The sequence below is a fragment of the Archocentrus centrarchus genome, chromosome 20 (assembly GCF_007364275.1).
Source record: "Archocentrus centrarchus isolate MPI-CPG fArcCen1 chromosome 20, fArcCen1, whole genome shotgun sequence".
Lineage (NCBI taxonomy): Eukaryota > Metazoa > Chordata > Actinopteri > Cichliformes > Cichlidae > Archocentrus > Archocentrus centrarchus.
Window position 1 is genome coordinate 18,202,381 of NC_044365.1, and position 23,682 is coordinate 18,226,062.

At 40.0% G+C, this 23,682-nt stretch overlaps 1 protein-coding gene across 2 annotated transcripts in view; it reads left to right on the plus strand.

Annotated features, from left to right (window-relative positions):
- The window catches only part of LOC115799429 (cadherin-18), a 105,671-nt gene that overhangs the window by 32,029 nt on the left and 49,960 nt on the right, over positions 1 to 23,682 (plus strand). The window contains exons 3-4 of one of the 2 annotated variants that reach the window (XM_030756590.1): positions 5,739 to 6,033; positions 10,303 to 10,422. In XM_030756590.1, the coding sequence (XP_030612450.1) occupies positions 5,739 to 6,033; positions 10,303 to 10,422 (415 nt within the window). Of the gene's footprint in view, positions 1 to 5,738; positions 6,034 to 8,986; positions 9,218 to 10,302; positions 10,423 to 23,682 lie in introns of those variants that run through there. The other variant, XM_030756591.1, reaches the window with a different exon arrangement.

The window sequence follows — 23,682 nt, forward strand, 5'->3', positions numbered from 1 at the left end:
TGTAGTGGAAGCACCCACTGCAGAGAAATAAAGCCCAGTTTTCAAAATAGTGTGAGAGAAAATTGCCACAAGCTTGTTTTGGTACAGTTAGGGGAGGAAATGTGTGAAGTATAAATGCTCCCCTTAATACCAGTGATGGGGACCATAAAGGGACAACAGTAAAGTCGGGGATTCTCAGTCACAGGTCCAGTCTATTAAGTTAAACATTATTATAAAATAGTCTAGCTTTTCAACATAATCTTGGTTTAAACCCCAAAGCAGCCTAGTTTTATAAAATTGCTCAACAGTTGGGTGGTTTGGATTGCCTGTGGCCTGGGGAGGAAAAATAATACCTGGGGAAAACGTCCGAAAGTCCACTAGCCATGTTTATAAACCATTCATTCCTGTTAGTGAATGGTATAATGGAAGGTTACCTACAGTGGTGTTTTGAGCCACCCAGACATACACCTAGTAGTTTTATCAAAACAAGACGAGTACTGTTTTAAGAGATTTCTACAGTATACTGCAAACCAACAAACTACAAAATTCATTTTGTTAAACAAATACATTTGCAAAGCCGATCTTTTGACATGAGGCTCATGTTTATTCACACCCTCGGCCACTTTATTATGTACACCTTGCTAGTACCAGGCTGTCTTCAGGACTGTCTTAATTCTTCTTGGCATAGATTCAACAAGGTGTTGGAAACATTCGTCAGCGATTTCGGTCCATTGTGACACGATAGCATCACACAATTGCAGATTTGTCGGCTGCGCATCCATAATGCAAGTCTCCTGTTCCACCACATCCCAAAGGTACCTTACTGGATTGAGAGCTGGTGACTGTGGAGGCCACTTGTGAATTCATTGTCATGTTCAAGAAACTAGTTCAAGATGATTTGAGCTTTGGGACATGGTGCACTATCCTGTTTGAAGCAGCCATCAAAATATGGTTACACTGTGGCCATAAAGCCATGGACATAGTCAACAACAATACTCAGGCAGGCTGTAGTATTTGAATGATGCTTAGTTGGTACTAAGAACATATCCCCCACACCATTACAGCACCACCCCCAACCTGAACTATTGATACAAGGCAGGATGGATCCATGCTTTTATGTTGTTTATGCCACATTCTGACCCTATCTTCTGAAATCGCAGCAGAAATCAAAACTCATCAGAACATGCAACATTTTTCCAATCTTGTCCAATTCTGCCAGCCTTTGCTGAGAGGAGTGGCACCTGGTGTGGTCTTCGACTGCTGTAGCCCATCTGCTTAAATTTTCCATGTGTTGTGCATTCAGAGATGCTTTTCTGTATACATGTACCTTGGTTGTAATGAGTGGCTATTTCAGTAACTGTCGCCTTCCTATCAGCTCAAAGCAGTTTGGCCATTCTCCTGTGACTTCCGGCATCAACAAAAAACTGCCGTTCACCAGATATTTTATCTTGTCCCGACCATTCTCTGTAAACCCTGGAGATGGTTGTAAATCAGCAGTTTTTGAAATTTGTGCCAGTTGGTCACATTCAAAGGCTTTGCCTATTCTGATGCCGAGTTTGAGCTTCAACAGGTTATTTTGACCACACCTAAATACGTTGAATTGCTGTTGTGTGATTGACTGCAAATGAGCAGTTGAGCAAGTGTACACAACAAATTGGCCAATGAGTAAAAAATGGATACCCCAGTTATTGTTTGCTGAACATATATGAATATAATTTGCTTTGTATAGCAGGACTTTCATTATTATATCCATGCCTTTGAAGGCAACAAGGTAAACAGACTAGAGAAACTATAAAAACACTGAGGAGACTATTTTTAGCAGGTATATTAGGGGAGCCCTGGATCTTGGATTTTCTTTTCCACTCTAGAAAGTTTGGAACATGTTGATGATTAAAATGGTGAAAATATTTCTCAAAATCATTGCATGTACTACAGTACATGTTTGTCATGGAGATGAGTGAAGGCCACTTAACACACTGGGAAGGCAAATTTATTGCTCATTAACCTCCTTTTCTTCATTGTTATCCTGTTGGTTTGATCTCAGATGGCCTGATGCTGCTGTACTTTGAGCCTATGATGTTTATGTAACGATGCACAACCTGTTAACAATCATTCATCATCCATAGATTTTGGAAGGTAATCATCACCATGCGCGTCATTGGTTTGTACTTTTGCCAAGCATAATATATTGACTCCTTCAAAGGAAGTCGATGGCTAAATTAGCAGTCTGACTGGAGGCAAAATTGCATTTATGAGCTGGAGCTGCTTGACAGAAGCAGATATATGCGTGAAGAAGATATGAAATTGAACTGTTAATAACTCTCTATGTGTTTAAATTATTAAATGTATAAGATGAATTGATTGTCCCACTACAGCCAGCACTAGAAGCTAATATTTCTAAATTGTTGGCACTGAATTGAAAGCAAATCATGTTAAAAAAAAATAAAAAAAATCTAATGCACTTCGTGCACACTACCATTAATGTGTGGACACGTTATGATTTCCTGCTTTGTGAGTTCATATTAGTAAAATCTAGCAGCTTATTAACTACCTAATTCAACAGGATCTTTGACTCCTTATCTAATTACAGGCTTGATATTTACCACAGAAAGGACAGTCAGCTCTCATCAAGAGTCAGGCTGGCAATCAGCAGCAGCTTTCTAATTAGTCATTTATTTGCTAGTCCAGGTTTTGATTAGATGTGGCCAGAGCACCTCTGCTGAGGATATGTTAAATAACTGATCTCTGTGTATTGTGTAACGGTTGTACATTATAGAGTATGTGTAGTTCTTTGCTTTTCTAAAACAGGTTCAGCCATTATTTTACACACCATAAAGAGAGAAAATGCACTGTGCTGTTCAGAGCAGCGCTTCAGCACCACATGTCTTATTACAGGGATGCTATGCAGCTTTTCTTGTGGTGCACAGGAAGAAAAACAAAACAAAAACAACAACAACAAAAAATACACATGATTAGTCTTGCTTAACAATGTGTGCACTCTTAAATGTTTTCAATAAATTGAACAGTAGGATGAATTGCTTCTATATTTAGGTTTCTTTGAAAACAGACTGTCATCAGTTCTGATCTTGAAAAAAACTAGCTATGTCCTAATTCAGACACTGCACCAGTTTTTCTTTTTCACAATAAAATCAAAGCTCCTCGTTGGCCAGTTATTAAAAATCCCTTATAGCAGATTTCCAAGACGTTCAAAAACACTAAGAATAATCTATTTAACTATTTACAAAAATAAGCAATTCCTTGTCAAATTCTTTCAGTTTGAGCTGTTATGAATCTTAGTGAAATGTTACAGCCAGAAAGCTAAATATTATGCACTGTTTATGTTCCATTGGTTTAAATTCCTCATTTGTGTCTTGTGCTAATACAAAAGCAACTGCCTGAAAAGCTTCATAGTAATGTTGCTCCAGTGTTTCTTTGAGAGCCTCATTGCTTTTCTTTCTCTTCCAGGAAATGGGTCTAATTGCTACAGTTTTAGACTGTGTGCTGTGCAGAGCTCTCTCTCTCTCTCTCCCCCATATATATTCTTCACTCGCTCTGTTGGTGATCTTTGTTCTTCAAGTTCGGGTCCTCTAGCAGAGCCCCGGGGGCTTGAGGGTCCTGCGTAGCATCTTAGCTGTTGCTAGGACTGTGCTCTTCTGGACAGAGATCTTGGATGTTGTTCCTGGATTCTGCTGGAGTCTTGAACAGCAGTGGGGACAGAGCATCTCCTTGGTAAATCCCACGCTTGATGGTGATTTGTGCAGTTGGCTTGAAGTTGTCCTCTAGTGTCCACATCCCTATTGAATTCCTGATGAAGGCTGTTAGAGTCCTGTTGATCTTGTACAGTTCTTGGCAGTCCACGACCCATGTGTGAGGCATTCAATCATAGGCTTTCTTGTAGTAAATCCAGGCAGTGCACAGGTTGGTCAGTCTGGTCTCAAGTGACTGCTCTGTCTACCAGTAGCTGGTGCTTTGTTCCTCTGGTGTTTTTTGCCAATTCCTTGCTGGGCCCCGCTCATGTTTTGAGCCATTTGCCTGCTCATCTTAGCCACAGTGATGCCTGACAGGAGCTTCCATGTTGTGCTGAGGCAGGTTATTGGTCGGTAGTTCGGTGGGACTGGTCCCTTCTGGGCATCCTTGGGGATCAGGACTTTCAGAAAGCCATTCTGGGTGTGTCTTATCCATTAGCAGCTGGTGGTTTGTGCTGCCAGGCACTCGTAGAGTACAGTGGATCTAAGAGCAGATTTACGTTTAACATATAGTGTACTGTCTATCATCATTTGGTTCTTGTCAAACTGAATTTAGAAGAGTCTGATCCATCGCAAGGACAAAAAGGTTATTCTTAAGCTGACAAAGCACTGAGGAAATTCTTTCTTGCGTTCAGTGTTTTTAAGCTTCATATCGCTGAGCCCAAACTTGATATGTCAGTGGGAAGGTTATTTGTTGACAAACTAGTTTAGGCATCTAAGGCTTAGACTCCTGTCTCCCTGGAAACACTACTGCTGCACCCCGAGTCTCAGCATGTTCCTGGTCTCTGTTTGTCTGTTTTTTTTTGTTTTTTTTTTAAATAATATTTTTTTTGTTTTTGTTTTTGTTTGGCTGGTAGATGATTTGCTCTCGGTGATCCTCATTTCAGAACTGTTTGTGACTGTGAAAACTCAGTACTATGACAGATGCTGTTAAGTGTCATTCAACAGAATTTTGACTGCGATTTTTTACTTCACAGTGGAAAACAGTTAAGATGATAAATCACACCTTTTGTATTGTGGTACTTACTATTCAGGCTTTACAGCTAACATGATTATTTATTCAGTGTATATATGTGTACATTTATGTCTCTCCAAAGATTAAATCTTGTTTGAGTTAAGTTGGTGTTTCTTGACATGCGTTTTCACTGCTTAAAGGGAAAAAAAAAAAATATATATATATATATATATATATATATATATATATATATATATATATATATTTTTTTTTTTTTTTTTTTTTTTTTTTTTTCCATTTTTAACACCCTGCTGAGCTACGGGGATGAAAGTCTTAACCCTTTTGGTAACAATTGTGGCTTAAAACGTGGCATGGTTTTCCCCTTTTCTTCTCTCCCGTGGTGAGAAAGAAGGTTCCCCTTGACAGGCTTGTAAGGATTTTCCCCCAAAAAAATGAAATCTCCAAAGATGCATTTCTTTAGTGAGCAAAGCCAGACACAGGAATATTGAGTTAGATGTTAGATGATTTTATTGAAGCTGAAATATGCACTTAGGACCAGTGTAATAACACTGGAAATGTTACTTCTATATAAAGAAGGTGTTTTTTTGTTTGTTTGTTTTGTTTTGTTTTTTGTGGCCTTCATATTCTGAATATGAATAGTATATAAACTTTAAATCACAACTTTAAAGCCCAGACCCAGCCATGTGTAAATATTTTGCTAGGGCTATTAATATTTTTCAACAATATTGTATCTATATTGTACCATATTGTATGTAATGTCTGTAGATAATTTCCAAGACTTCAAAACCTTCAGGATGCTAAGACCAAAATCCACAAATATCCAACATCAGTTAAGTTTAATGATGAAGTTATAATTAAAACTGGAGAAGCTTAAAGCAGACTTTAATCAACAACCATTTAATTAACAAGTGAACACCATAGTTATCAAAGGGAGTCTTAATAGTTTCATCTTGCAGGTACTTTACAGCTGGTAAGAAGTGATTTGGCAGCGTTCTTCTTTCCATATTCACACACTATTTGTCTCTTTTTCATTGCAGCTTCACTCAAACTCAGACAAAGGTGATGGATCTGTCAGGTACATTCTGAGCGGTGAAGGAGCTGGGACTATATTTATCATCGATGAAGTGACTGGGGATATTCATGCCACTAAAAGCTTGGATCGGGAAAGGAAAACACATTATGTCCTCCACGCGCAAGCCTTGGACCGCAACACAGAGGAGGCCCTAGAACCAAAGTCAGAATTCATCATCAAAGTACAAGACATCAATGACAATGCACCCAAATTTCCAGATGGACCCTTTGTAGCTATGGTGCCTGAGATGTCTGAAGTGGGTGAGTAGCTCTTCAAAATATACTGGACCTTCAAGTGATTGTTCTCTATTGCCAGTAGCTGTAAGCCTCCATTTGAATGGTCTGAGAGATGAAAAAATTTTGTTGATTTTTAAAATCTTCATGTTTTTAATCCGTTTTATCCCTCTCCTTAAAAAGAAAAACAAAACATTACATCGAGATTGTTGACTTTACGCCCTGTGCATATTTCAGTAAAATATATGAGCAAAAGCTCCTGCAAGATGGATTTAAAGATATTAGCATGAAGAACCGATATCAAATGTGTTATTACCCTGTACAGCAATCCCATCTGTCCTCTGTGATAATGTTCTCCAGAATGTTTGATCTTCTGTAAGCCAGCAAAGTCCTCTTTTTCATCTTTTTTTTTTTTTTCCTGGTTGCTGCGATGGTTTCCGTCCCGGGTGGGCAGGTCTTTATAAAGCACTCAATAGTGGCTGCGCAGCAATCCCCGCCATTGAGACAGTGACGTCCTCCACATCATGAGAAAAGCAAAGCCTCTGTCCACCTCCACTGAGACAGCTCCTCATATGCCTAACATCCTGTGGCAAACATCTATGTTTTATTTCTTTATTCTCTTGTTCCATTTTTAGCTTGGGTGAACAATAGCCACCCTTTTCTTAGTCCAGTGGATTCCGCCTTATGACATAATAGCTCAAAATGATGCTCTAATATTTCTAAGCAGTCTTTCAAAACATGCAAGTTGTCCAAATGATGGCCAAACTGCTGTCAGAGGGATTTTGCTCAGAGTATGCAATATGATAGTAAAATCTTGGCACTGGCAGTTTGTTGAAAGTAATCCATTTCTATCCATCTGTCTAAAAAAAAAAAATCTCCTGAGTTACTAGAAAGAAGTAGAAATCCTTAATAAAAATATCTCAAACAGAAAATTAATAACTTCATCAGCTCCACGCAGGAACAAGATGGGAATGTGATGAAAGAAATTAAATATGCAAACCCCAGCAGACCTGTACGCGCCCTCTTTGTAAACAGTCAATATCTCCCTGGTTGTGTTCATGAATATTCTTAGCGGGCCTGATGCACATACATTTCCAGTCAGTATATTTCTTTCTCCGGTTTGTCAAGCACATGATGGAAAAATAGGTTTTTAGGCCCAGTTTGAGGTAGATGATATTAAACCCCCATATAAAATGATTTTGATCAAATGATACAGCAGTTGCTGTAATACTCGGTGTAAATGAATTCATTATAGGTTAATGAAAGCACTAATTTCTTTATTGGCATCCTTTAGTTTAACTCTAACAAGACTAATAAGACTACTTATTCTAAAGTTTCTGTGTTTGCTGCAAACTTCATCATCGGTTACACAATAAGAATCAATCATCATTGATGACCCAAGGGAAGAAATCAAGGGCTGTGAAGAGGAAAATAATTAGCCTTTTTTTCCCGCCCCCTCTTTTGCTCATGTCCATTAAAGTGGTTCTTCTTTGGTTTGGCATCTACAGCATCAAATCGGCTGTAACAATCAACTGTCATCACACTCCAAAGCACTAATCCCCCCTGCATTTGTCAATACTGGAGCTCCCAAGTGTGGGAAAGGGCTGTCTTGGAGTATTGCAACTAATTGGTTGTGATGTTCTTTTTCCTGTCTAAATTGATCAGCTGGGCATGTGCCAGGTTGTCCAGCTGTTTTATACCTCTTATTCAGCCAAACAGTCATATATATATACATATATATATTTTGTAATAGATGAAAGGAGTATCACTTTCCTACTGTATCTTTCCCACTTCAGAGTTACAGTTGCTCTTTTTTTTTCTTATCAACTGTGTCACATTAGAGAAAACATCTAATAGACGATTCAAAACCCAGAGGCAGAGCTGGCAGTTACCTTGTTTAAATGAATAGTTAAGATTAAATGATTGTTATTGGGAATATGAATGTTATTGAGAATAATGTTGAGCAGAACTGCACACGCAGGTAAGTGTTAAACCCTTTATAAGCATAATAAAATTTCAGGGTTGTGCACAACTGACTTATGTGTTTATCTTCTGCTATTTCCAGTAGATGCTGCAATCTATCACAAAAGATACATTTTGTTCTCATGGAGTTCTTCACTCCAAATTGGTAAAGGAGCGAATGCAAGAGACTTGAGGGAATAATCCTTGTAATCCAGTTTCATAGTCAGACCAACCTGTGTCTCTTAAAATTGAATTATGTTGTCCTGTCCAACAAAAAGATTGCTAAACATTCAAAGCGGGCAATGAAAATTTTTGTAAAAATGGAAAACACTGATTGCTGGTGACAGAGTTTCTGAGCTCCTCTTTAGTTAAAATGGTTGTGTAAGATAAAGATGTTCAATCAGCCGCTGGCTATTTGTGGTGTAAAATTGTCAGTCTCTAGGAAAACTGCAACATGAAATAAATGCACAGTGACCTTAAAACTCATTAAAAAAAAAAGGTTTCCAGTTAACTTCTGCGTTCTTTTAGAAATGAGAGTTGAGTGTTCATTCAGAACAATCAGACCTTTTAATGTAACGCTCATCAAGTTAATAACTGTAAATATACAGCACAGATATACAGAGAGTACTTGAATGCTTAAGTTGAAGTGCATTGTGAGTAAAGCCAAGCACACTGTACAGGTATGTGTATTAGGAGAGCATAATGAGTGCATTATCGCCTGGAATATGCATTAATACAAACCTGTTACCACCTCTTGCAATACTTGTACACATAAAAAAACATATCTGCTATCCCTGTGGGTACACTCAGTGGTTTAATGCAGCCTGTAGCCCCTTAACCCAACCTTCGTAAAGTCACCATCATAAATTAAAGGCTAACCTGAACATTAATTCTAAATGCAATCCTGAAATGAAGTCTTTACCCTTAAAAAAAAAAAGCAGTCTGGACCAGTTCTGCATGGCTCAGTTTGCAGTCAGTTTAAAGTCTCCACTGGGATATTACAGCAAAATAATACCCACACATGCACACAAACACAATACAGAAAACAGAGTAAAGCTGTTTTGTTGTTTCTGCTAGGATTTATAGAGACTTTACGTATACCTATAACACAGAACAAGCTAAGGTCCATCAGTTAAATCATGTTTTTAATACCTTTTAATTGACAGATGATTTAGAACCAGTTGGGCTTCCAGAGCAATCCCAGAGCTGATGAAGTCCAAATAATTCCTGGCACAATTTTCACTGCAAGGTTAAGATTGAGAGCGCACAAGCATACTGTGAAGTACACAGTTCATTATGGCTGGCATTTTCCTCTGCTCCAGCAGGTTTCCAAGGAAAAAATAAATCATATTTGGTGGGACACAGTAGAGTGAGTTTCACTTTTTGAGGTTTCTTGTTTAATATAGTTTAATTCTCAAAGGAGCGCAACAAAGCAAGTGTCCAGAAGATTTACAGGCCTTAAGATATTTAATATATCTTATCTGTCCATCTGTATATCTCTATATCTGTCTCTCCTTCCATCTATACACACACACACACACACATACGCGCGCACACGTACATATATAATGTATTAGCCTGTAGTGTAATTACAGTACACTCATCAGGCGATTATAATGAGTTAATGAACCCTATAATGAGTAACACTTCAAGTGTTTAATTTCTAAATAACTGTGAATATCCTTTAAGTTTTCAAATTATTGGTCATTGTTATTGTCATGTTTTTCCATTAAAAAAAAAAAATCCAATTTAAGCATAAACAGAAACATGTCCACAAATGAGCTTTTCATGTGACCTAACTCATGCATACTGCAGTTATTTTATTAATTTTTTGCAACAATAGCTTAGATTATATGCATGTGCTTCTTGTTTTGTTGTCTTAGATCAGTGTTTTTGTGCAGTGGGCAGCTGTTAGTATGAAACACAGTTGTAGTTGCTAAAACACATTTGCTCGTTAGCTCTTTGCTTCTTTGGATTAAATGAAGAGATGCTCTTTAAAAATCTGGAAGTACGTGTCTAGCATTTTAAATATTATTCTCTATCTAACCCTGCTATTGCATATTCAGATATTTTTCACAGTAATTCTTTTAATATCTAAATGCAATTGCTAACAAACAATAGCACAATTGTGCCTGCAGCTACATCAGGAAGGGCATCTGGGATAAAATTCCACCAAATCAAACCCGCAGAGCCACCCACCCTTGTGGCAAAGGAGCAGTTGAAAATAGCCATACCTCATAATTATACATGTCTTAACATTTGTGAACCTTTTAAAAAGACAGTAGGAATCATATCCTGTTATATTTTTGTTTGTTTGTTGTTTTGTTTCTTTAGGCACATCTGTGTTGCAAGTCACAGCAACCGATGCAGACGACCCCACCTATGGAAATAGTGCCAGAATAGTCTACAGTATTCTACAAGGACAGCCATATTTCTCTGTTGACCCCAAAACAGGTGTGGTATAATGGCATGCTTGGAAAAAAAGAAAAAAAAATGCAGCCATGCTCTTGAAAGCATGGCAACAATGAGTTATAAATGGGAGGTGTAACTTTTTTGTCGATCTCCTAAAATGATGTGTGCGTCATGCTGTGAAATCTTTGCAGCGGTGGCTTCTCGCAGTGAACATCCTGTTCTGTTGTTGCAGTACGTCTCACATCATAAAAGCCAAAGCAGCCACAGCAGAGTTATGGACTACTCATACAGTACAACTGCTGTATTGTTGAGCATGCGATCCACTCTTTGTGAGCAATAACTGACTCCTCAGGGGTCAGAGGAGGCATTTGTTGACATGCCTTCAGAAGCCATTGTTTTCTACATTCTGAAAGGGGGAGAGGGGGTGTTCAGTGTTTTAAAAAATCTATTTTTTGTTTGAGAGGCTTCTAATAGAATCTATTAAATGTTAAAGCATCTAAAGTGCAAGACATATATAACTTTTCTATGATGTAAAAAAAAAAAATGTTTTGGTTCTGGTCTCACAAAGAACTGTGTATGTGCACACATGCCTTTGCATGCTTGCCTCTGCTGCTGCTGCTGTTGCTTAACTGCTTAACATGAACAACACTCCACTTGTATGAATTGATTCATTGCTGTCTGGAACAACTATTGGTCCCTTTGAGACTATAGCGCCCATGTAAAACATGAATTCTTTGCTGAATTAGCAACACAAATAAATTGCTGAATATTTTGGATTTGCCTCGAGGGAACAGGCAGTGGGAATTGATGGAGTAATTTCACAAGGGTGTGGTGATTCAGAAGCAATGCCAATTTCTGAATGGAAATCAGCTTTCTCGTGCAGTGAAGCGTGCATTATTCTTTCACCTTCTGGATTTGAGATTTTAAGTCATGTTTTTAAGGTGTCCTTCATGGCAGCATTCCTCTTCCAGACAGACATTAGCAATTTAAATTCATAACTCTACAGACTTGACTTTTAAGATTTTGGAATTATGTCATTGCTTTTGTAAAACTGTGTCATATCACAGTGAACTCGACCTCCAATTAGGTCACCCTTGAGTCCAAGTGGGCCTGAACATAAGGAAATTCTCTTGAGCCATTCCTGAGATCTCACATTCACAAAAATGGGATGTACAGATGACTGTACAGTATGTATGGAGAAGTGTAAAAGTGTACAGAGACAACCAAAAAGAAAAAAAAAAAATATATATATATATATATAACATGTAATGTCTGTGGGCACGGCTGCCACCAGCTTGGAGGTGTAACAGTGATTAATCACCAGTGATTTCTGTTTCCTTTTTCCATATGCAGAGTGTTTTTGACACATCAGATGGCTTGTTTTGCTTGAGCTGACTCGGCATCTTGTCTTCATTGTAATGCAGCATGGGGTGCGCAGAGGAGCAGGGATGTGATCGAAGGCTTTTCCAGCTGCACACCCTGCACAGTGCTGTTCCACCCACACATATTAATTTATACAGGTCGGCTGTTGATTTTGCCAGTAGCAAACCACCCTTCTCCTTCAAATTAGGACAAGGGCCTTCAGCGGTCAGTGGAAAATGTGCAGGTTGCACTTGCATGTGGTTTTTTAATATGCCAAGTCCAAGTCTTAAAGCTGCTGGAATTGGCATGCTGCCACATCTGAGTGCCACAATGGGGAAGATGAAGCTGCTTCTGCATCTGTCCCACAGTGCATTAGCTTGCTTACACCTTCTAATATCCTCATGTACCTGGCTCCCACTATGCTTTAACTGCAGAGACACTGTCATGGGACACTCACACATTAGCAGCAAGATTACAAGAACATGCACACAAAAACACACACACACGGGCACACACACACACGTGCGCACACACACTCGTGGATAAATATACCTCTTCCTATTTGACCTTGGTCTGGTGGCCTTATACAGCAGTGATAGATTTTACAAGACCCATGAGGTAGACGGAAAGCTCGCTTAAGGACAAAGGGAATAATACCATTTGGCCTGGACATATGGCATTGAGGGAATACCCAAAGGATTGTCTCAGACTTGACCCAAATCCTCAGTAAGAAACAAAGTGAACAGTTTTCCCCGTGCCTTTCTCCGTGGCACAGTGGTTTTAACGTTATCATCTCAACCCTACCTGCAATATGAGATGGATGGATTGTGTTAAATGCTAAATTGACTAAAATTACAGTGCATTACACTTTTCAACCTCAGTGGACAAAACGCTGACATAACAGGTTGTCTTAGCAAAGTAATCCATAATTGTTGTTTCAGCTCCTGAAGCGTTTATATATCTAATTGAGTAATTTTTAATGCCTTGCAGCTGTCTGATTAAATAAAATTACTTTAATTTCCCTGATCAAACTAAAGGGCACCTGCAGATGTTGCTGTGTTGTGCTTCATGCTTTTCAGTAATCTGAAATATCCCGTGTGTATACTGCCAAACCATTGTATTTTAGGGTTTGGAATGACAAACAAAAAACTCAATATACTGACCATTCCCAAATGTATTATTTAGACAAAATAAATATTGCAAACATTCAAAAATTATTACTTGATCTCTCTAAAAAGCCTAAAACCCCTAAAATCTGCACTAAAAAGTCAAACTTGACGTGATTTTTTTTTATTACTTCACAGATACTTCTCAAAGGTTACATGGCTATATGATTTTTGTGAAGTGTTTTATCCTCAAAGAAGCAAATAAACTTCCTAGATTTTCTATATTTTTGGTCGATCCTCATACTGCACACTAAAACCCAAACACATCTTAGATACTGACCAAACCATAGTCTAATTCTGTTCATTCTGTTGTGCATTTTGAGGTCAGTCACAGACTGATGAGACAGATGTGCTCAAGCTCCCCTACATTTGGGTCACTCAAAGGTCCCTTTTGTGCTGGGACCAACCCTGACAAAAGGAGCTAAAATTGTTCAGTCTCTGCAGTGTAGAAACAGAAAAGAGCGGTACTTCCTGGAACAGTATGAAAAGTTCCTAGGTCATAAAGTGCCTATAAATAATACTGATACAAGTGATAATGATGGAAGGCCACAGACCAGACAATGCGCAGAAGAATTAAATTGGGCCACTGAATCATTTTCATGAGTAATTTCTCCAATGTTGCATAGAAATGGATAAATGTATATATAGGCACATACTGTATAACATAATAGGGTTTTTGCCTACTCTAGCGGTATGATGTGTAATTTAAGTGTTCTGATTTGTTGGTGCAGACAGAGCATTTCTATCACAAACCATATTAATTCAGCAGTATGTGTAATATTTAGGATCTGCCATCTGGGTGAAGCTCATTAGGTCCTTCTAAGCTTAAATAATCACGATAGGAGAGCCAGATTTAATGGTTACAGGTTCAAGGCAATTTGTCTTGCTGATATAATTAAATACAATGATACCAGATTAATAAAAGAGTAAGTAAAGAGGAGATTAAGTATAGGTGCTTGCTAAAGCAAAAAAAAAGACATTAGTAAATTAGGCTGTGTATGCTGTCATGATTTTACGACTATTGACTGTGAAACCAAGTGTTTCCGAGACATGTCATAAATTGTCTTAAACAGTTTTGTAATAGTTTCTAGCAGGCACAGATAATCAAAAGATGTATATGTATGTTGAAGTGAGACTGCCATTGTTACCAAGACCACACTTAGGTACTATTTCGTAGAGTCGTAGAATAATAACATTCTTATTTAAACTTGGTAAATAAACATGAGAGTAATGTAAATAATATTTATGCAGTGCCAAATGCGCAGGGTTTCCATAGCATTATACAAAGCTAATGTAATTTAGAGGTGTGCTTATTCCCTTGTTGGAAATTGATACACAGAGACTCTGCAGCTGCACACTATATCAGCATCACACATTCAAAAAGAGCACACAGGCTTTTCAATGAAATTACCCAGTGTGCTGCCAACTTCAGCACTCTTTTAAACCAATACAATTTCCTACATTCACTTTTTTTTAACATAGAATTATTGTAAATAGCATTTTCCTAGAAATGTATTAAATGCTTTGACATTTCACATTTTCAGAAACATATTAATTTGTTGCCAAAAGGTAAATGAGACGACTACTGTTGTGCTAACTTCTTCAGGGGAACCACTTCTACTTCTGCCAGGCTAAATGCAAACTGTCTACCAGCACCTTTAAACTCACCAATTTACAAGATTAGGTTTTTTCTTCTTTTTTTTTTTTTTTTTTTTTTTTTTTGCTGCAAGCAGCACCTTTCATACAGTTTCTACTCGTCACCCACACTTTCTCTGGAGTGCGCCATATTAATAACTAAACTGTACAGTTGCTGGTAAGTGGGTTTTACCTTTGAGGAGAAGCAGGCTGGACGTTTTATCTTAATTTCAGCCTAAGACCACCTGCTGATGGCTTTAGATTTCAATTAAATTTACAGAAGAGACACATTGTATCGACATTAAAAATGTTTTGAAAGTATATAAATGAGGATGTAGTCAAAAGTTTCCAATAACTGCCATAAATCCGGTCAAGGTGCCCTTGGACCTGGAAGGACCTGGAAACCCCCACCTGCTGCTTTTGTTGTGACTTGTCTGGGGATTTGGGTCAAACACAAGAGATGAAGCACAAGGACAACAGAGAATTAGACAGACAGAGTGAACCTCTTTCTGCTCAGTGAATGTTAATCACTGCAGAGAAAGAGTCCAAAATGCTGCATGGGTGTGCATCTGACATATTTCTCTGCGATAGCTCCGTCACTTTTTATGCAACTGCTGTAAAACTTTTAAGAAATATTGATAGTCCGACGTGGGAAGCTTAGCGACATGCTAACTGTATTAAGAACATTCACTGCAATGGATTTACTTGATTACACGGTTTGAAAATCACAAAACTGCAAGCCAGCAAATTTAGTAAGAGCTTTCTATATCTCAGTAAATGAGTGTGGCTGCATTTATCCCTTATATGCTGTAGTTGGGTTGTAACTCCTCTCTTCACTACAGTGCATCTGTCACTTACCCACAGAGACATCAAAGTGGTTGCTTGTGAGCCTTGCCCCTTAACCCTTCTTCACATTTATATCCCCCCCAACACACACACATGCACACACAAAGACACACCACAGTACAGAGCCACTAAGTCCCCTTTGCATCCTAAATAGGCTAATTTCTCTGCTGATCTGGGATTTGCGAGTGTTGGAGTTTATTGAAGGAGCTGACACAGATCAAGACATTTTCGCTGTTAATGGATTAAGCCTTACCTCTCGAATCAGGGAAAGTCATTTGTGATGTAGACTTGAGTAGCCCAATCAGTTTTTCCCCACTCAGATAGATGAACTGATATATAAACAGAGAGAAAAAAAAAAAAGTTTTGTAAAGTAAAAAGAAGCCGTGTTTTTGTGTGATATCTTTGATTATTCAAGCGACTTTTGCTGAAGTTATCTGCCTTTTTTTCAGGAAATGCTCTTAGAGTTCAGACACACAGGGATAACATCGTATTGGAAGGGCGAAAAACCAAGATTCCTGAAGCTAGAGATTGAAGAGCGCTTTAGTAATCTCCTATAATCCTTTTTGTTCACCCAGGAGATTGTCCTCCTTTAGAAGTTTCCAGCCAGACAAAGAGGTGGATAGTATGATGGTATCAACTCTAATAGACTGGGGAGGTTGAGGAAAAGGCTAACCACCTTACTGTGTCAAATGGGCCTGGGTTGAAGGAAGTCAGCTCTTTCTCAATTATTTTCTAAATTAACTGACGAGCTCCACAGAGATTTAGCAGAGACTTTCTGAGGTATTACAGCTCAGAAATGGTCAGGATAGGGAGTTCAGGGGTGCGATCTTTGTGTCAAGTACTGACATACCTTTCAGGTACTTGCACTTTCTGAAGAATACCCCTATGGCTTTTTCTGTATTGTTAAAGAATTTTCATTTAAGTCTGTCTGCAGCTCACTGATTGTGCATTTCTGCAGTAAATACATTGCGTCGGCTGTAAAAGAGCTCTCCCGCATTGCAAGAGGTGTACTGCCATTTGCGTGTTCGATTTTAAATGAGCGGCAGTAGCTCATCCTCATTATTGAGGATAGCAGTGGAATTCATGAAGCGAAGGAAAAAAAAAAAAAAAAAAAACCTTATATTTTGGTGCATGCTCATTGTTCCTAAAATCACTGCCACGAAATATTGTACAGGAGTGATGCACACTCATGAGTAAAGGGGTAATAAGAGACTTGAAAGGTCAGATTGTCTGTCGTGGTGTGGTTTTAATGGAAAGCATGGCCACTTGCCAAGGTCTGTGTGTCTCAAGGACCCCAGGTTAAATAATGCCAAGACTGCAGTTAATAACAAAGGACTTCCAATGGAGTTTGCAGCGCTCGCATCATTACATGAAAATGGCTGCAAGCACTTTGATTAGTTTTAAAATTAAGAAAAGCAGCAGAGCCATGCTGAGAACTGGCATTTGAAAAGAACACTGTGACAAGAAGAAAACGCTTATGCTCTCATGAAAGTTTTTCATTGAATAAGTGGATTATTTTCATCTTCTGTAAAGGTCTAAGAGAAAAATACAGTTTTCTACCCTCTCTGATACTATATTGCGGGACAGGTTGCCAGTGTTGCAGGGCCTATAAAAAATTTAGTCACTATTTAACCTAACCTCACTAACTGCATGTCTTTGGACTGTGGGAGGATGCTGGAGTACCCAGAAACTCCACATAGAAAGGGTAGATACGAACCCAAGACTTTCTTGCTGTGAGGTAATAGTGCTAACCATCACACCATCCTGCTGCCTTATTTCATATATGTCTTTTTTCATTATTTTATTCTACACTAGAGAATGGAGAAGAAAGGTGATTTAAGTGACTTTGAGTGAGGCATGGTTGTTGGTACCAGGTGGACTGGTCTGAAACTGCTGATCTACTGGGATTTTCCTGCACAACCATCTCTAGAGTTTACAGAGAATGGATATTTTCTTTTTCACACCAATGAGTGCAAGTTCACTGTGCGAAAATGCCTTGTTGATGTCGTAGGTCAGAGGAAAATGGCCTGAGTGCTTCAGGCTGATAGGAAGGCAATAGTAAATCAAATAGCCACTCATTACAACCAAGAAGAGCATTTTTTAATGCTCAGCATGTCAAACCTTGAAGCAGGTGGGCTACAGCAGCACAAATCCACACTCCTGTCAGCTAAGAGCAGAGAAGAGAGGCCACGTTTCTCACAGGCTCACCAAAATTGGACAACAGAAAATTGGAAAAATGTTTTCTGGTCTGATGAGTCTCAATTTCTGCTGTAGCATTCAGCTGGTAGGGTAGGACTTCAGTGCAAACAACGTGAAAGCATGCATCCATCCTGCCTCATATGTTGAGACTTCTGGTAGTGGTGGTGTAATGGCGTGCAGGATATTTTGACACGCTTTGAGCCCCTTAATACCAACTGAACATCACTTAAACACCACATGCGTCCTCAGTATTGTTGCTGACCTTGGCCTCTGATGGCTGCCTCTGGTAAGATAACACACCATGCCACAGTGTCCAAATCATCCCAAACTGGTTTCTTGAACATCACAATGAGTTCACTGTACTCAAATGGCCTCCACAGCTACCAGATCTCAATCCAATAGAGCACCTTTGGGATTTGATGGAACTAAAGATTTGCATTCATGTGCTGCCAACTAATCTGCAGCAGCTGTGTGATGCCATCATGTCAATATGGACCAAAATCTCAGGAATGTTTCAAGCACCCTGTTGAATATATGCCACAAAAAATAAAGGAAGATTTGAAGGCAAAAAGGGGTTCAATCCAGTACTAGCAAATAAAGTGCTTGTTTTGGTTTAATCTTTTTCTAATACACACCATAAGATAGATAGATAGATAGATAGATAGATAGATAGATAGATAGATAGATAGTGTTTATTTGTCACATGCACAGTTATACACAGTACAATGCACAGTGAAATGTATTTTGTACCTGCAAACATATATACACACACATATAAATAAGAATAATAAAAAAAAAAAAAAAAAAGTAATTCACACTATACACTATACTCTATATACTATACACTATACACACTTTTATAAATTATAATATTTACATTGTGCAATAATGGTCCAGTTAGGGCTCAGAGTTGAGCAGACGGATGGCTTGTGGGTAAAAACTCTTCTTCAACCTTTCAGTCTTAGGTGCCGTTTACACGAAGCCGTTTTCACTGGAAACGGTGTCGTTTTGATGCGTTTCAGCCTTTCGTTTACACGATGGCGTTTCAGAAACGATCCGCGTTTACACGAGGACATGTGAAACGATGAAAACGATGTAGTTCCCATGCCAGGCCACAAGTTGGCGTTGGTTTTCTCTTTGCAGTTTGTTTACGCAAGACGCGCATGCGTGGAGTGACACAGTAGGTAGTGCGGCAAATTGTTCATTACTTACAAAACGGCCAATGTGAGAGGTTTTGTGTGGACAGATGATGAGGTTGGATCGCTGCTGCACACAACGCTGAATTACAAAACGGTAAAAACACAGGAAAAGCATAAGAAGCACTCGTGAATCCGCGAGTACTGTTTATCAGTTTGCGCGTGCGCGAAAAACTGGCCGTCGCAACCATAGTGCGCATGTGCGAGTCGAGCGTTTTCAAATCACCCCGGTTTCAAGTGTTTACACGAAAACGCAAGCCGGTGCGTTTCTGAAACGCTCCACTCTGGACCCCGTTTCTGAAACACATCGTTTTCACTCTGTTGTCGTGTAAACAGAAGGGCGAAACGCATCAAAATGACACCGTTGTCGTGTAAACGCAAGGCCGAAACGCATCAAAACGACACCGTTTCAAAATGAAAACGGTCTCGTGTAAACGGCACCTTAGTCCTCAGGCAGCGGTAACGCCGGCCTGATGGGAGCAGGGAGAAGAGAGAGTGTCCGGGGTGGCTGGGCTGTTTTAGGATCTTCATGGCCCTCAGCCTGCACTTCTTGGTGTAAATGTCCTGCAGGTTGGGGAGGGTGGTTCTGATGGTCCGTTCAGCTGAACGAACCACCCTTTTTAGGGCCATGAAGTCCTGCTTGGTGCAGTTTCCCATCCAGGTGGTGATGCTCCCACGCATGATGCTCTCGATGGTGCAGGTGTAAAAGTTCCTGAGCACCTTGAGTGGGAGCTTGAAGTCTCTCAGCCGCCTGAGGAGGTAGAGACGCTGTCTGGCCTTCTTCACAGTGATGTTTATGTGATGAGTCCAGGACAGGTCCTGTGAGATGGTCACTCCCAGGTATTTGAAGGTGTCCACTCTTTCCACCTCAGCACCACTGATGACAAGTGGATGGTAGTCCCTCTGCTGCTTCCTGCTGAAGTCCACGATCAGTTCCTTCGTTTTGCTGACGTTGAGCAGGAGGTGGTTCTCCTGGCACCAGTTCTCCAGGCGGGAGACCTCTCTCCTGTAGGCTGTCTCCTCATTGTGAGAGATTAGTCCCACAACAGCAGTGTCGTCAGCAAACTTGATGATGACGTTGGACTCTGACGTGGCCTCGCAGTCATGGGTGTACAGTGAGTACAGCAGAGGGCTGAGCACACAGCCTTGGGGGGATCCAGTGTTGAGGGTGAGGGAGGATGAGGTGAGGTGACCCACTCGTACCACCTGTGGTCTGCTGGTCAGGAAGCTGTGAACCCACCTGCACAGGGATGGGCCCAGGCCCAGGTCCAGCAGCTTAGAGACCAGCCTGGAGGGAACTATGGTGTTGAATGCTGAGCTGTAATCTACAAACAGCACTCTCACATAGTTCCCCTTACCAGTGTCTATGTGTGAAAGGGTCTTGTGGAGGAGGAAGGATATGGCGTCATCTGTGGATCTGTCTGGCCGGTATGCAAACTGTAGTGGGTCGAGGGTGGTGGGCAGTGAGGAGGTGATGAATGTCTTGATGAGTCTCTCAAAACACTTCATCACCACAGAGGTGAGTGCTATGGGCCTGAAGTCATTGGGGCTGCTGGGGTGTGGTTTCTTTGGGACAGGGACTATAATGGACTTTTTAAAGCAGGTGGGAATCACACACAGTTTCAGTGAGAGGTTGAATATCAGTGTAAACACAGGTGCCAGCTGGTCAGCGCAGGTCTTAAGGACACGTCCACTAATACCGTCTGGTCCAGCCGCTTTCCTGGTGTTTACACGTCTAAACGCCCTCCTCACGTCGCGCTCCGTCACAGTGAGTGTCTCCGCCCCTCCGGCCGGGAGCGCAGCAGGCTGTCGGCTTCCCGACTCAAAGCGCGCAAAGAAGATGTTGAGTTCATCAGCCAGAGAAGCGTCGGCACTCACCGGGTGTGTGTGTGGTGCTTTGTAGTCCGTGATGGTGCGTAGTCCCTGCCACAGTCCCCTGGAGTCAGACTGTTGTAGTTGCTGTTCCAGTCTGCGGCCGTAGCGATGTTTAGCCTCTTTCACCGCTCTGCGGACGTTGTATGATGCAACCTTGTAGTCCTCCATGTTCCCAGAGGCGAGGCCGGAGTTGTAGGCAACGGTGCGGGACCTCAGGGCGTCGCGGACAGATTTATCCACCCACGGCTTCTGGTTGGGAAAAGTCCTGATGGTCCTCCTAAGTGAAGTGTCTTCAACAACTTTCCCAATAAATCCCACAACAGTTTCCGTAAACTCCTCGATATCTCCGCCCGCGCTGCTGCGAAACATGTCCCAGTCGGTTGAATCCAACGCACCCTGCAGAGCGGCCTCTGTTTGATCAGACCACCGTGTCACTTCTCTCACAGCAGGGGGTTCCTGCCTGAGCTGTTGTTTGTATTTCGGCATGAGAAGCACAGAGGTGTGGTCAGACTTCCCAAAAGGCGGAAGAGGCTTTGCTTTGTAGCCATCTTTGAATGGAGAATAGCTAAGAAGTAGTTGACACAGTTATAGTGAGTACATAAAAAAGATTCATAAATGTAGCTTTATCCAGCTGTGTTCCTCTGCTGCTTCAAATTTGAGGGCAGTTTTTTATTTAAAAAGTTCTCCTTTTTTTAACCAGTTCAGTGATCCTGCTCTTTATAGAAAATCTGTAGGCATGAGGCAAATATGAACAGGAGGAATCCATGGGTCAGAGTTTAAATGCAATGGTAAAAACTATATTCACAACTCAGGGTTCATGGTTTAAATTTACATTAAGATTACAAAGTCACATTAGGAGAAATCCTGAGTGCATTTTCAGTATGAACTGACTCCTTAAATTTCTTGTGCTCGTAAAGACTACATTTACTATTAGGTAGTACTAGAGCACTCTGGTCTTGATATTTAAACTGTGGAAAGGTTTTTGTTGATTCACTACTAATGAATCCCAATTCACTAGCTTTCTGTGGGACTTCAGCCACTGCTCTGTGTGACAGATGATGTTTAACCTCAGATCCCCTGGATCTTAATACTATTGGCTACCTTGCTCCTTGACCCACTTTTAATGATTATTCAGCCTGAGCCAAGTGGATTAGTTTCTGTCTATAGTCCAGGAGAAAAGGAAGAGAAAAACGAACCATTGTATAACACAGGTATATGCCTGCCCTTTTTGGGAATTTTAGAAAATCATAGCTCTGCCTTAATTCAATTTAGGATACAAAACAATATATGGTGATTTATTTGGCCACTAACCGGCATCAAGGTTTAAGAGTCACATTAATGGCACATTTTTGTAAAAGTGCCTGCATTTTTAATACTTGGCATTATACTGTTTTCCCATTAAAAAAATGTGAAACCTCTGATCCAGGCTGGAAGTGATAATGAAACAGAAAATTGTAAACCTTAAACCTGACAGTGAGAAGTGAGTCTGAGATTGGTCTTCAGTCATTTTTTGCTGTATTTTCTTCCACTTCATTAAACAGCTATAGCATCAGACAGCAGCAGCGCCATCTATGCTGCTTCCATATTGAAATAGTAACTTAAATTATTGTTTTAATATTTTGACCTGCCATTGTGATCATATGGTATTTTCTCTCTACAGCAAAATAGCTGTGCTGCTGCACAGACTCACAGTGAAATTCACTCAGGACAAAACTCCGACTCAGGATGAATCCAGCGGCATCAGAGCTACCTTTTTAATTTTAGCTAAATCCAAATATTGTTTCCCCTGGGGAATCATTACATATGTTTTTTTTTTTCTTTTTCTGCCATATCAAGTGGATTATTGCACATAGTTTATAGTTTTGCTGCTCAAAAGCAGCTTGCTTGCAGTAGTGGCACAGCTGCATGCATGAAATTGATCTAATCATTCAGTAAATAAAAAAAAAAGGGGGCAATAGACTAGACAGTTGACCCAGTAATGAAAACAATTTACTATATTGTGACACAGACTCCCCACGCTCACATATCCCAATTTAACCCCTTTAGAAATGCATGCACTACACAAGTATATAATGTTCTACACTGTCTACTTGTGTACTAGTATCCAAACTGAGACACAAAGTATTAGTATTCCTAAGTGATATACAGTATACAATGCAAAAAGTCTTTCTGTGAGTTTGAGTTTGAAAATAACTGACAGAGAGCTGACCTTGTAATACTGCAACATCAAAACCACACGGATAACCTTAGTAATACTGATTATGAGCTTTTGCTCACCGAGATACATAAATGATGTTCGTGAATTTGATTTTATTAATTTTGTAGAATTAAAGCAGCAGGTGCAGGGTACCCCAAAACCCCCTCGTGTCATGGCATCTTCATAAAAAAAAAAAAAAATGAATATAATAGTCAAACAATGATAATAATGTGGTTTTATTATGCATCATAATTCATGTGAAACCTATGACAAGCACTCTCTGCTGTAAGCCAGTCTAGTTTTTTTTTTCTTTTTTTATGAGACTTCAGAAATGCCTTGATTAATTCTCTCATTGCGTCAAATGTTGATTGTTGTGATTGTCACTCACAACAGGAATCAACAGCAGCAGAGTGGATTCCAGCCTGTGATCAACACCAACCCCCAGGTGTCACTGCACCGGGACAACTATTGTGTATTATGGCAGGGTTCAGAAGTTCAAAAGAACACAAGTTCACTGGTTGCCAGAGGGTCTCTGCTGTGGGGAAAAGCACAATTTACAATGAACGCTCATGTAACAGAACATATTAGATCAGGCTCCATGTGGTGCTGTGGTTTCAGGAGCAGAGGTGGCAAATTAACCCCCTAGCAAGGATATAAACATAGACATGATATACAGTAGACTAACAGATATGCTACACACACACACACACACACACACACACACACACACACACACACACACACACTTGCTCATGAACCTATTGCATTCAATAAATCACCTACCAATGGCAACACAGGAAGCTAATACTGCTCCTGTATTTTTGGC